This window comes from Lithobates pipiens, unplaced genomic scaffold, assembly GCF_037356315.1.
Source record: "Lithobates pipiens isolate NorthernLeopardFrog02 unplaced genomic scaffold, aLitPip1_a1.2 Scaffold_8, whole genome shotgun sequence".
NCBI classification, from domain to species: Eukaryota; Metazoa; Chordata; class Amphibia; order Anura; family Ranidae; genus Lithobates; species Lithobates pipiens.
The window spans coordinates 435,615,364-435,629,759 of record NW_027507903.1 but is presented as its reverse complement, the minus strand read 5'-3'; the positions used below and the strand labels follow the sequence as shown (position 1 = coordinate 435,629,759).

Genomic DNA, 14,396 nt, shown 5'->3' with positions numbered 1-14,396 from the left:
CCTGATTCAGCAAGTCCCTTACCGCCCCTAACAGGGCCTCCCTAACCGGGAGGTCCACCGGCTGCAAACTCCCGAAGATGACCCCCCCACCTGAAAAGTGGGTGGGGGCAAACCTTCATGCGGTAGCACTTTTGTTCGTAGGCTTGTTACACTTGCGGTTCCAGGGGGCGCTTCTGACCGTCCGTGGGCATCCTGTCGGGCTGGGGGCGTTTTGCCGAAGCACCGGGCGGACGAAAAAGCCGCTTGTGAGCAGAAAAAGAGGGCCCTTGCCTGCGGCAAGGCTCCTTAGCCTTCCTGGCCTGTGGGAGTAGTGTACTCTTACCACCAGTGGCATTCTTAATAATGTCATCCAACGAGGCTCCAAAGAGCCGCTCACAAAAGGAAGGGAAGATCCGTCAGGGCTTTCTTGGATGCCTGGTCAGCAGACCAGCATTTCAGCCACATGAGGCGCCTCAGTTGACACTGAAGCCTTGCATAACAGAGGGAGAGTATCCAGGGCGCGTCACAAACATACTTAAAGCCTTGCACTAGTTGGTCTGCTAGCTCCACGCAGACAGGGGAGGCGTTCTACTCTCCCAATTTGCAGTGCAAAAGTTTTGCCCACTCAGTCAGTGTCTGCGACACCAGTACGGATGCCAGTACAGGTCGTATGACCCCACAACCGTAAACAAGGAACGAGCCACCGCCTCGGCTTTCCTGTCCGTGGGATCCTTGAATACAGGAGTCCCCTCAACCGGGATCGTGGTTACTTTATTTAACCTAGATACTGGGGGGTCCACGACCGAAGGAGCCGACCACTTTTCGAGAAGGCTTTCCTCAAAGGGGTAACGCACCGCCAAATTTTTGGGGACCGAAAAGGTCCGTTGCGGGTGACCCCATTCCCTGTAGATGAATTTGTCAAAATAAGTCAAATACGGGAACACCTTAGGTGAATGTGCTGGTTTGCGGGACCCAAAAGGGACCGGTATATCAGCAGAGGGATCCGCTGGCTCCTGAATCTTCAGGGTATCACGCACAGCTGTGATAAGTGCTCCAACAAGCGATTTGTCACGCCCGGACCCGGACGGGGAATCATCCTCACTATCCTGGTCAGTCACGTCGGATAGGTCAGAGCAGGGGTCACCAGCCACAGCAGGGCCTGAGTCTGCATCAGATCTCTCCCCAAAGGACGGGGGAGGGGGCAGGGGCCTCTTACGTGCACCTTTCCTTCCACGTGCCGCCTCTATCTTAGCAACATAGGAGTCAAGGACCGCCGTCAGGGTGTCCATGCGCACCGCGCTAACCGCAGGTGACCCGGTTGCTATAGCCTGGATTTCAGGGGAAGAAACACCAGTTTCTGAGGCCATGCTGACCCTAGCCTGTCTGCCACCTGCGAGGGGATTTAAGACAGTGAAGGTCCCACCCTCCTGCTGCCGCCGCGTGGGGGGGGTACTTAGCGCTAGACTCACCACCCTGGGGCGTTCTGTGAATGCCACTAGCAGTGCCTGTAGTCCCTAGATGGTGTCAGCAGCAGCAGCTATAAACAGTGCTGAAACGTTCTGCAGAGCTAGCTTCAGCATTCAGCAAAGAGCCATCGAGCGTCCTGTATACACAGGAAACAGCAAATGAGAGCACATGTAATGCTGCTACAAGAGAACAGCGGCGAAAAAAGCGCTCGGGCTTCAAGAAAAAGGCCCCCAATGCAACTAAAAGGAGATCCTAAAGAAGATGGCTGCTGAAGCTCACCAGGGGAATACCAGCTTTCCCACATCCAAGATGGCTGCCAGTCAGCGCCATGCGGTGACAGAACAAAAAATAACAACGTGCTGCCTGCCTACAGCCAGAACCACCTCCACAAACACCTTTTGGGACCCCCCAGACCGGGACCAGGACCAGCGCCAGCCGCACAGGTGATAAAACAGCGAACACACAGCACATGCAGCCACCCCCCTCAGAGGGGGGAAGGAGGGGCGATGGGGACTTGGGAGAGAAGATAGGGAGGTGAGGTGGGCCCCGAATCGACCCCCCAGGGAATACCCAGCTGCTCACCCCACCGAAGCAGGGAGAGCCGTACTTACCAGTCCTGAAGAGCTGGGAGACATTCCATCACAGACCTACTCCTGCGCAGTTACAGGGTAGCTGTTGGCTTGGTATACTGTGATCCAGACAGCAGTAGCCCGGTCATATGTATACCCCGGAGCATTGAAGCTCACCGAACACCTCTGGAGCTAAGGCAAGTCGTGGCCTGCCAAGCCTTAGCTGCAGCCTGCTCACGCTCGATGGCCGGACTGGGGAGACTACAAGGATATCATTAACCAGCCTGTCACCCAGCCGGCAGTTGATGAAAGATTCTGAGATCTTCTATCTTGCGCAAAAAGCAGCAAACCTGCAGCAAAAACATGGACCGAGAGGCCCGCAGGGTTCCTAGGTCATTCTCCTTACTGGGCAAAATAAAACTGAAGCTGCTGGGAGCAGTGAGGAGGGTTGATAGCACAGGGTCCGTCCCCCTGGGGCGGGATTAAAAGTTCTGTATATTGTGTAACAATTTTGCCTAGTTCTCCTAATGGCAGGCTATACAACTCATTTAGTTAAAGAGAGGAGCTGTGTCGGTCGGTGAATATGAGAGAAATGTGGATTAACTGCCTGTTTTTAGCATGCACCCTCCCTTCCCCAGCTGCACGTGTGAACAAGTCCTACATGTGATTCAACCAGTAACCATGCAAAAACAGAAAAGTCCATATTAAGTCAAGTGTATGTAGTGCCCTCATCAACAAATTCTTACCCGTCTGTCCCTGTACCGATTCCACAATGTTGCTTATAGAGACTTTGGGGTCTTCTCCCACCTTAATTTGGTTGCGAATAGAGAAAAGGAGATCTAAGCTCACAAGCAGTTTGTTCCCCACATTGAAAAGTCCTTAGGCATATGAAAAATATTAAAAGGCATTAAAAACCAAATCCATTCTTATGTATGTATGATTTTTATTTATTTTTTAAATACTAGGTAAATTTAACAAAACAAAACAAAAAAAAAAAACACTAGTTGCAGGTTAGTGTATATTACACATCAACACTACAATGAACATTAAACTCTACACCAGGTCTGGGATTTGAAATGCGCCAAGAGAAAGCTACTCCCACCCCCAGCAAGTTTAAGCAAAATTCTCCCTATTTTTTTTATTTAATACATTTTTTTTTTAATTTATTAAAATTTTTATGCAAGATCAGAGAAGAGGCAGATGCAACATTTATGTATATTATAAGAAATAAACAAAAAAGCAAACAAACACTGGAAGGGTGATGTGAGCAATTAAAAGGCCCAAATATGTGTGAAACTGAAGGGACCCAGAGAGACTCTACATAGCTTATCTACTTATCATCCCCAGGGATTCCATCACCCTTCCAGGTTACCAGGGCCCCTGGGACTGGTCAGAGTGATTTTTTGTTTGGAAGCGTCACCATATATTAAAAGGGGTTGTGTTAAGGCAGTGCATGCAAGCACTGCCAGCCCCACTGCTAGTATAAACTGTACTATATACTGTAGGTCTCTTTGTAAAATATTTCTTCTAAATACCTTATTCCTTCCCCCCTCCCGACCAGAGGTCACGTGATCGCCCGTCGCTCTCTTCCTCTGATGTATGTACAAGGGAGGGAGGGGCCGGGATCTTTCTCGTGTCTGCTGATCGGGGAGAAGGAATAAGGTATTAAGAAGAATTTTACAAAAAGGCATACAGTATGTACTACAGATTATACTAGCAGTGGGGCTGGCAGTGCTTGTATTCAGCAATGTGTGCACTGCTCGGAGCGGAGATACAAGGGGAGGGGAGGCTCACACAGGCTAGCTGGCAGGCAGGGAGGGGAGGGGAGGAGACCAGAGAGCAGGTCAGCGGATGATGATGGAGGCATGGTGTCAGGGCTCAGGCTCAGCAGCCATGATTAACCGTGGTACGTCTACGGGGGAGGGGGGGGCAGAAACTGGCAGGGTAAACTAGGTATTTCGGGGGGAAAAATTACACAGCACAAGCACTGTTATTCATGCTTTGAAGGAACAGGATCTTTTTTTTTAGGTTAACAATCACTTCAAGGCTCCATGCACATTGGCTTAAAAAACGTTGCTTCCACAGGAGTTTTGTTTTCTGCCTGTAGGAGAGAGAGAGGGGGAGGGGGAGGGGGAGAGGGCTATGCATCCCTTTCCTAACCATTATATTTATCAATACTATGCAGTGATGTGCACTTCTGTATCTTTGAATTTACCCTGTGCATGTGTGTAATGTTTCTGAAAGAAAAAAAAAAAGAAAAACATTATTAAAACAAAACGTAACGTACCTGTATAGATGTCATTAAAACCATGTATTGCCAGACACTGGGCGTTTAGACACACCTTGACCTGGGCAGTCACCAGCTGTAGGCGATTAGCTGTTAAAAGCCAGCAATCCTGAGCGCAGGCCACTGAACTGCAATACATGAGAAAGGCAGGCACATATTACTTGACATGTTATAAGCCAGAAAAACACAAGAGTTAAAGGAAGCCTGCACCAATGCAAAATGGGATTAGGTTCTTATACAGAGAACAGTGGCGTATAAACAAAGGACAGGCAGGGGGGATAATCTGTGAAAGAATAAAATGCCTGTACCAGTAAGGCATTGATCCTTAGATACTGGAAGTCAACCACTGCTGATGGAAGTACTGCTAGGTTACAGGATCACAATTTTCAGACTACCTTACACCCTTGCTTTGACCTAACTCGCCATTTCCGGGAGGCTGATTACAAACTGCTGGCCTAATGGGATTCCACCCTCTTTTCCCACTTTCTTGTCTGATCCTCCTTGGTTTTTTTTGAAGCGTGGCAGGTGGGTGATTATATTATACAGAATTTATATAGCGCCAACAGTTTGCTCAGTGCTTTACAACATTAGGGCACAGTACAACTATTATACAATTCAATACAGGAGGAATCAGAACACCCTGCTTGTTAGAGTTTACAATCTAAGAGGGGCGGTCAAATGATATGAAAGGGTAATAACTGTGAGGGATGAGCTGATGAAGAAAATAAAAGTACAGGGTAGGCTTCTCCAAAGAGAAACGTTTTCAGGGATTGTCTAAAAAGTAGATAGATTTGGAAATAGTCTGACAGATTGGGGTAGGGTATTCCAGAAGATGGGAGAAGCTCGGGGGAAGTCCTGGAGGTGAATATGGGAGGAGGCCATGAGGAAGCTAGAGAGCAGGCGATGTCTACTTAACTGAGAAAATTGAGGAGCATTTAATGCACACCTATCTGGAATGCATAGCCTCCTCCTCATTTTCTTTTATTAATTAGAATGCTTATATTTTCAACATCATGATGTAAATGCTATTGGAGGACTCGCTTCCCAGCCATGTGTTTTTTTTTGTGTACTGTCTGTTGTGTTGAAAATCAATAAAATCGATTGTAAAAAAAAAAAAACCTGTCTCAAAACCCTCTGGTAGATTCTACTATTCTTTAACCACTTCACTACTGCGATATGTTTAAGAATGACAGAGTGGTAAACATAAACCGCTTTAACTTATAAAGTTAATAGAACAAAATTCTATAATGTAGTTTTGAAATTCTAAGAAGCTTTGGATTAGTATAGATTATCACGAACAGTGAGGATGAACTCAGGTGTGCTTGGATAACAGTCCAAACCAGTTTGAACTATCCCACCAGGAAACGGCTACTGAGGACCACCAATCACAAGTGGCTCAGATATTCCCTGCTTTGCAGCCACACGTATACACACCCCTTGGGAATACCTTGGTGGATTATGATTGGTGGTGAGCAGTGACAGCTCCCTGGCAGGATAACTCATGCTAGTATCCAAACATGCCTGAGCTCACCCTATTGAGAAGTGTAAGAGAATTAAATTTATTTGGCGGAAGGAACACAAATGAACACTTACTGTTTGTCTCCTTTATATAGCTGGGTGCCACAGAGTAGACACTGGTCGGCTGGCGACTCGTAGATACTAGCCCAGGAGGTTTGTTCTATGGTCACAGTACCATCGCTGACATCAGACAGAACCAAAGGAGAACTATTAAGTTCTTGGATGAGGGAGAAGGTGTCTGACAGTTCACATTCATTCTCAGGTATCTGTACAGTTTTACGAATTAGCTGGAGAGTGGAGTGTCGTTGAATCTCCTTCTGTGATTGTGTAAGAGGCTCTTGTATACTCACACTAGAGGTAATAGTGAGGGCGGCTTCCTAAAAGGGATACAAAATATCATTCAACAATGAAATAACAAATACCAGAGTGTATTATTTTAAAAGAGAATGCAAAAAGTTTTTAAAAGGTCTTGTGCACATCTTACTAGTTGTCATACCCTTTACTTTCCTCTCCAGTGTATTATGGCCACCATCATATCTTCCACACTCCTCTTCTACATAATACCCACCATTACACTCAGTGCATTCACATCCTGTACATACCTGCCCCCATGTCATACCCCTGTGTTCTGTTTCTGCATATACTACCCATTGTTATATATATTATCCTCTCCCTATTCTCTCCTGTACACACTGCCAGTTCTCGTAACCTCTTTTCTGCATATAGTGCCTATTGTTATATCCTCTGCTTTCCTCTCCTGCACATACTGCCATCCATCATGTCATGAATTAAGAACACAAGGGCTATACTGGTACCCATATTATATAAAATACACAATAATGTACAGTCCTTACCAAAGGTTTTGGTCCTTTTTCTACTTTGTCTTTGAGATTGATGCCACAGTTTGGACAGACTTTTGGCTTATGCCTGTTGGTGTACATGAAGTTGCAGAAGGGATTTTTACACTTCCCTCTCCCTCTCTGTGTTGCCAGGCCTAGGTCCTGTTAGAATGGTCATGAAAGCAAGTCAGGCTAAAAGTATGGATTTTAAGGTAAAACCAAATATTCCTGTGAGCACCCAAGTCATACACAAATTACACATGGCCCATTCAAATGTAGTTTCTTCTATGTGATATGTGTGAGGTGTAAAACTATTTTTGTTTTGCGTCTGGTGCGAACATACAATTTTCAACTCAATTTGGAGACTGTACAATACCCTGCTCTTGTAGGTAAATTGTAGGTAGTAGAAATGCCATGTGATCTTACTAACAAGTTGTAGTGACAACTAAAGGCAGATAAATGAATAAATGGCTTAGGGTAGTCAAGCACAACTGAATCCAGAATAATTTAAACAGGCCTAAAAAGGTCAAGGACTAGGCTGTTTAGGGCTACCATATGGGGTGATAAACAGCACAGTCAACAACCTACTGCAGATATTAGTTTACAACTTCAATGTTTTCAAAGAGTACAGGTGTACTTTAAATTTTCACTTATTTTATTTATGCAGCTTATTCAACCCTATAGGAAAGCCATATTCATGGTGCCTCAGAAAGTTGCTTGGAGTCTGGCTATCCACCAGAATGAATGAGGCTACTTCACGGATACATGGTATGAAGCAGCTACTTTCAAGGAAAAGGCTGCGTGGCTCGGATCGGGGCCACACAGTGAAAATTGTTGGATTGGGAAGGGAGGCAAGTAAGGCAACTAAATTGAATAGATTTAAGCAGAATTTTAAATAAAATATGCAGGCTAGGGGATTAATTTAGTCTTTACTGCCACCAGTGTTCCACAGCTCACTCACCAGTGCCACTGGACAACTGTACTTGTAGGATGGGAAGCTATCAGTCACAACTTTAAGCTCTGGCTGTGACAAGGGTGCTGGGAGGTCAGCCCTTACCTAAAATTGTAGTAAAAAGAGAGAATATATATATATCATCTCCTGTAGCAGTTGTAATCATATGATACATGTTGTCTTTTTAAAGATGCCGTACATTACAATGATTAGTAATAAATGGAGTACTTATTGGTAATATCCAAAGAAATGATGCTGAATTTTCCCAAAAATATTTAATAAACATAAAAAAAAACAAAAAAAAACAGTATTCTAGATGCAAAGAAGATCACGGACCATAGAACAAATGGGACATATTCGTTGAATTTATTGCGTAATAATCATTATGTGCAGACAATTGCATTCAAGAAATGTTAAGTCGAAAATTTCGTTTTTAGGATGTAGCAGTGAATTAGGGGTCAGAGGAGCAGTAAAAGGTACACGTTTCTTATCCATCAAGCAAACCTATTAAATTTGTCTATTGCAGCAAAAGTATCAGTTTCAGTTCTGCAATTTTAGAAACCCAGGCTGACTATACTTCAAGGAGTTTTAAAGTCAGAAGGTTTTTTTTATCTTAATGCATTCCATGCCTTAGGATAAAATGCCTTCTGTGTGTAGCAGCCTCCCCAGCAGCCCCTAATACTTACCTGAACCTCATCTCTGTCCTGCTCCCATGGCTGTCAAAGTCAGTTACTCAGGAGAGAGAGGGGGTGGGGCTGAATGGCAGCTCCGTGTCTGAATGGAAACACAGAGCTGCAGCTCAGCTTGAGTGCCCCATAGCAAGCTACTTGCTGTGGGGGCACGCGACAGGAGGGAGGGACCCAAGAAGCACCCCCCCCCCCCCAATACTCACCTGAGCTCTCTCTCGATCCAGCAATTTGCACAAGAGCATTGGCTATTCGGGAACTCTCCCTCTTCATTGGTTGAGACAGCAGCGGGAGCCACTGTCAATAATCAGCCAGAAATCCAATGAGGAGAGAGAAGGGATGGGGCCGAAACCACAGCTCCGTATCTGAATGGACACGCAGGTCATGCTTGTTATTTTAAAAAATAATAATTTTGCTTTTAATAACATCACTTTAATTTGGAATTTAAATGACTTCATATTTGGAATCTAAATAAAATTTCCAGACTTTAGGGCTCCTTAACAGTATAAGCAGTGGCCTGCTTTTTTCTGCATAGGATGACCTGGGTCACCACTAGGGTACATATCATCAATGTGCTCCATTCTCACTAAAATGCTGATGTGGAAGAATGCAGACATGAGCATCAGACCAAACCACTAATCACCGCACCTCAGCACAGCTGCAGTTCGGAGACTTGAATGAAGTGTAGCTTTGTACACTCTTGGAACTGAATAAACAGGCACCAGCCTGCACACTAAGGCCGCGTACACACGAGAGGATTGTCCGTCCAACTTAGTCCGCTGAAACGTGTTTCAGCGGACAGTCCGCTCGTGTGTGGGCTTCAGCGGACTTTTTCAGCGGACAGTCTGGCGGACTAAGTCTTTCGGAATTTCCGTAATATTGTCCGTCCAAACTTGGTTTCAGCGGACAGTCCGCTCGTGAGTAGGCAAGTTGGACGGACTAAGTATGGCGCATGCTCAGAAAGGATCTACACGGCCGAAGGTTGCATTGCAGTGTATTGGACGTCGTATTTCTAGTCCCGTCGTACGTGCTGTACACGTCATCGCGCAAGCTTTCAGCGGACTGTCTGTTCATCGTGTGTGGTCAAGTCCATTCATTCAAAAGTAGGACGGACTGTCTGTCGGATTGTCTGACGGACTTAGTTGGACGGATAGTCCGCCCGTGTGTACGCGGCCTAAAAGCAACCATTTTAGTAAGCGGCAAGTGTGCACATGCCCCAATTGTGCTGGACATAAAAAGAATATCTTCCTGACATATTGAAGCACAAGGGCTATCATACACTTTCTATGGAAATAAATATTGTATTTGACAGAAAACATAAAATGCATAGATAACATTTGCCTTTTATTTCTTACCGTGATATCCTGTGTCATTGGCTGTTGCAAAACTGCTTGACCGAGTTGTTTCAATGTACTGGCTTTTAGGCCGACTGATGCGATAGGGTTGTAGGTCTCTAAATGAAAAATAATAACCAAGAGTTTTGGCTTTACATACATTTTTTATGAATTCTTTATTTTTCTAGAAAAGAATAGAACATCATCAGGGAAAAGTACAGTGCATAGGTTCCAGAAGTTATAGTGATGCAGGTTATGTTGTACAATAGTAGTGAGGAAGAGACATTATAGCAACATAATGAACAATATCCTAGAAAGAAGTCCATTGGACAAAACATGTCGGAAGTGACATTAGGCTCTGTAATTGATGTCATCACGCATGCCAGAAGTACCGTGGTGGCCATTTTGAGTGAGGCGTAAGGGCCTTTTATCCTATTTGTAAGTGAATTGGCATTGTAATAAATGGTATCATTTTATAAGAATTGCTGCACTATGGACCCTTTTTTCTATCTCTGCAAGGGAGAATCATGTGTGGAAAGATATTGTATGAGGGTCAATGACATGTGTAACATTCTTATTAGTGACTGAATTGTGTCACCAATCTACTGGTGACAATTCATGGTTACTAATAAGAAGCATATGGTTGTGCATGTTGGAAGTGAGTGGGTAGAACACAGGAATTGGATTAATTCTTAAAGTGATATTACACTAGACTTTTAGAGTTTTGTTTTCTCTGAGGATTTTTGCACACAGAAATCTTGAAATTAAGGAAGATGAGCATTGTACAGTAGGGATGAGCCCGATGTTCGAGTTGAATGCAAGTTTGTCTCGAACATCGGGTGTTCGCCGAAGAGCAAAAGATATGCAGTGTTCGCAGAAAATTCATAAGCCACCGGAATACCGTTAAAGCCTATGAGAAAATAACATGAAAACAGCAGTTTTTTCGGGAGCAGTAATTTTTTTGATGATTAAAGTGAAACAATAAAAATGAAATATTCTTTAAATATCGTGCCTGGAGGGTGCCTATAGTATGCCTGCAAAGTGGCACATTTTTCCCCATGTTTAGAACAGTACCACAGCAAAATTACATTTCTAAAGAAAAAATTGTCATTTAAAACTGATCGTGACTGTAATGAGCATAGGTCCACCCCGCCCCAAAAGGTTAATTACCAGGCCCTTAGGGTCTGGTATGAATATTAAGGTGAACCCCGAACTTTCACTTTAAGCATTTAAAAAAAAAAAAAAAAAAAAAAAAAAAAAAAAATCACTGTTCCTGAAAAAATTTCCATTTAAAAAAAAAAAAAAAATGTGCAGATACAGGTTCCCTGGGGCAGGACCCGGGTACCCAAACACTTTATATGACAATAACTTGCATATAAGCCTTTAAAATGAGCACTTTCGATTTTTGATGTTTCGTATCCCATAAACTTTAACGGCGTGGTTTGTTCTGCTAATCTTTTTGCCTTTTCGAATGTTCTGATGCAAATCTAACAGGGGGGGGGGGGGATGTTTGGCTCATGCCTATTGTATAGTAATTGGAGTTTATACACATCTAAATATCTTATATTAGACAGTCAGGTGCTTTTTTTTTTCTCTTGAGTCTCACTAGTGTACCAGTAGGAGGCCAAAATGTACAATAGAAGGTACACTAGTGAAGAGGCCTACACATTTCTGAGCCTGACAGATGAGAGTGAAGAGGAAGTCACCCATCTGTCCAATTCTGGCTCAGAATACAAACCTGTAGACAGCAGCGGCACCCTGACAGATGGCTCTGACGAGTAGTGGTCCCTGCCAAGGTCAGCTGTACCCGACCCTGTTCTTCTGCTGTTGTTGAGGTGCAAGAACCGCAGGGTTCTCATATGGAGCAGAGAGCCAGTACTGGTGCCGCTCATCCTTCTGGTGAACTGGCAAGCACCAGCAGCCTAGTACACCCGTCATAGTCAAACCAGCACTGCAGTATCACGTGGTGACGTGGCGAGTACCATAAATGAAGTTCAAGCTGGTGAGGTGGCTAGCACAACTAGTGTCCCGCAGCCACCAAGAAGACAAACACAGGCCCATCGAGCCCACAGTGTCCTTCCTGTTGCATTTGTCAACCTGAATTGAGAGCCCACCACTTCTGCAGCACCGCACTTCCTCCATTCACTGGCCAACCTGGAGTTCAGGCGGAAACAGTTGATTTTACATCATTTGATTCTTCTTCGCTGTTTTTCACGCAAGATCTCTATAGATCTATTGTGGACCTAAGCAATTTGTATGCTGGTCAATTCATAGCCGCTAATCTCCAGTTGATCTTTGCCAGAGATTGGAGACCTATTACGGTCTACAAATTTAAGACCTTCCTGGGCCTATCCCTCCTCATGGGCATTACTAAAAAGAATGAGTTGCAGTCATATTGGTACACTGACCCAATTCACCATATGCCTGTGTTCTCTGCCTCCATGACCAGGACACGATACGAGCAGATCTTGCGGTTCATGTATTTCTTGGGGTTCCTCTGGGGTTAAAAGGTTGAGAAAGCCTGCTCTAGTGGTTCTGTGATTGGCCCATAGCTACCACATGGTATAGGGTGTGGTGATTGGCCCAGGTACCATGTGACAGCTGTGGGCCAATCACAGCATCACTACAGGAATCACAGCTGTTATGAATGACGTGCTCAGCAACATATTTAACGTGGCTGAGCCTGGCTGTCCCACTCATACACAGCAAAAGTACTGTGGGTGGACAGAAAGACTCTTCAGATTTTGTTTCTACTGTATGTTTCCTGTCAGGGACTTTTATTCACTTCCTGCACCAGAAATAGTACACAAAGTAGCAGAAGGTCTCTCCAAAGCAAGGGGGCTAGCTCCAGCTAAAACGCAGTTACCACAACAGATGTCCCCTTTGGAAGATTTTCCTTCACCTACTATACCTGAGTTTTAAAAATGTGGGTTTTGCACACTCATTGTTCCTATGAAAGGCTGCTAGCATCCAGTGAAAGGTGTCTACAGCACTCAAAAACGCATTACTCTAATTGTAACGTGTCTTAATCTGTTTACTGACTAAGTAAAGTGTGGACTTGTGTACTACATTCAAATAATACTTGTAAGACTTTACCAGTTTATGCTTGTTATTTGAAAAAACTCCTAATAAAAATCTCATTGGGAAAAATGTTGGATTTCACATCACACTTTGTACTATGGTCATCAGGACTAGGGTAATCTTCCCAATGGGGACACAGACAAATAAAATTCAGGCAGGAGTTATCCCCTTCCACATCCTATCCCAAAAATAAAGTTTTTGCTAAAAAAATTCACACTTTAACCCTTTCACTCTCCCAGATGTATGTACTACATTCATGGCTGCACAGCCCTGTAATCTGACTCCTGGTTACTACAGCTGTTTACATCAATTTAGCCAATTTCCTTTCTAGTGGAAGTGATACAGCTGAAAAAAGCAGCTCGATCCCTTCCACACATTCAGCAAAGGATTATATTGTGTTTTTATGCACTAACATTATGTTTTCTAAGCTAATGTTTATCTCTCTGCATGCTGACATCTCTCATAGCATCTGCCTGAACTCACAACCCAAGCACCTCCTGCGCCATCAATAGGAGCCTATAACATAAGGCCTGACCTATGAACTGACAGGAGACACATACCAGGGAAAGTGACAGAGGCAAGACACCTAACAGTGCTATTGTAGGGTTTAAAACACTTGGTTTACCAGGTTTTAAGAAGGCCAGGGTGCTGCCAGTGCAATCCACAGTGATGCTTTTATTAGAATTGGTAGGAGCTGGGAGTATGGCTCTTGTTGGCCTAGCAATCGCAAGCGGTTTCGAGAAACACTTGGCTTCTGATGCTTTGTTTGAAGCTGAAGCAGAGGATGAACTTGTCCTAAAAGTAGAAAAAAAAAGTACTTTATTACTAGACTAAACTAAAATAAATAAATACACAAGCTATTTCAGAAAAGTAGCTCGTACAACTTAAAAGGTCGGAAACCCTGAAATGCTCATTATGTCTAGGGGTGCCAGAACACTGAGGCATGCTTACCTTATGCCATGCTCTAGCAGGCACCCTCTATTTGTGGGAAAGGCTCACTGCAGCCTTCTCTGTGAGGCTTCATGCACAGTGGACGTACTTAACCACTTCCGGACCAGCCATCGCAGTTATACTGCGGCAGGATGGCACTGCTGCGTGAGCCGTTGTAGCTGTACGTTGGCTCTTTAAGACGCTCTAGCAGGCATGTCTCCGTAGCCGATGAGCGTGCCCAGTGGACGAGATGACCGCCAGGCACCCGCGATCACTTGTGACAGAGCAAGAACCGGGATCTGTGTGTGTAAACATACAAATCCCGGTTCTCTCAGGGGAGAGGAGACAGATTGTGTGCTCCTACTAAGTATACCATCTCCTCCCCTAGTCAGCCCCCCCCCCCCCCAGTTAGAACACACCTACGGAACATAGTTAACCCCTTGATCACCCTCTAGTGTTAACCCCTTCTCTGCCAATGACATTTATACAGTAATCAGTGGATATTTTTTAGCTCCGATCGCTATATAAATGTCACTGGTCCCAAAAAACTGTCAAAAGTGTCCAATCTGTCCGCTGCAATGTCGCAGTCACGATAAAAATCGCTGATCACCTCCATTACTAGTAAAAAAATAAAAAAAAATAAAAATGCCATAAATCTATCCCCTATTTTGTAGATGCTATAACTTTTGCGCAAACCAATCAATATACGCTTACTATGATTTTTTTTAACCAAAAATACGTAGAAGAATATATA

General features: G+C 44.3%; 1 protein-coding gene across 2 annotated transcripts in view; it reads right to left on the bottom strand.

Annotated features, from left to right (window-relative positions):
* Positions 1-14,396, bottom strand: part of HMGXB3 (HMG-box containing 3) — a 93,286-nt gene that overhangs the window by 30,311 nt on the left and 48,579 nt on the right. The window contains exons 8-14 of one of the 2 annotated variants that reach the window (XM_077474328.1): positions 13,338-13,507; positions 9,653-9,750; positions 7,621-7,716; positions 6,675-6,821; positions 5,896-6,197; positions 4,303-4,430; positions 2,762-2,893 (exon numbers count right to left, since the gene is read on the bottom strand). In XM_077474328.1, the coding sequence (XP_077330454.1) occupies positions 2,762-2,893; positions 4,303-4,430; positions 5,896-6,197; positions 6,675-6,821; positions 7,621-7,716; positions 9,653-9,750; positions 13,338-13,507 (1,073 nt within the window). The remainder of the gene's footprint in view (positions 1-2,761; positions 2,894-4,302; positions 4,431-5,895; positions 6,198-6,674; positions 6,822-7,620; positions 7,717-9,652; positions 9,751-13,337; positions 13,508-14,396) is intronic. The other variant, XM_077474329.1, reaches the window with a different exon arrangement.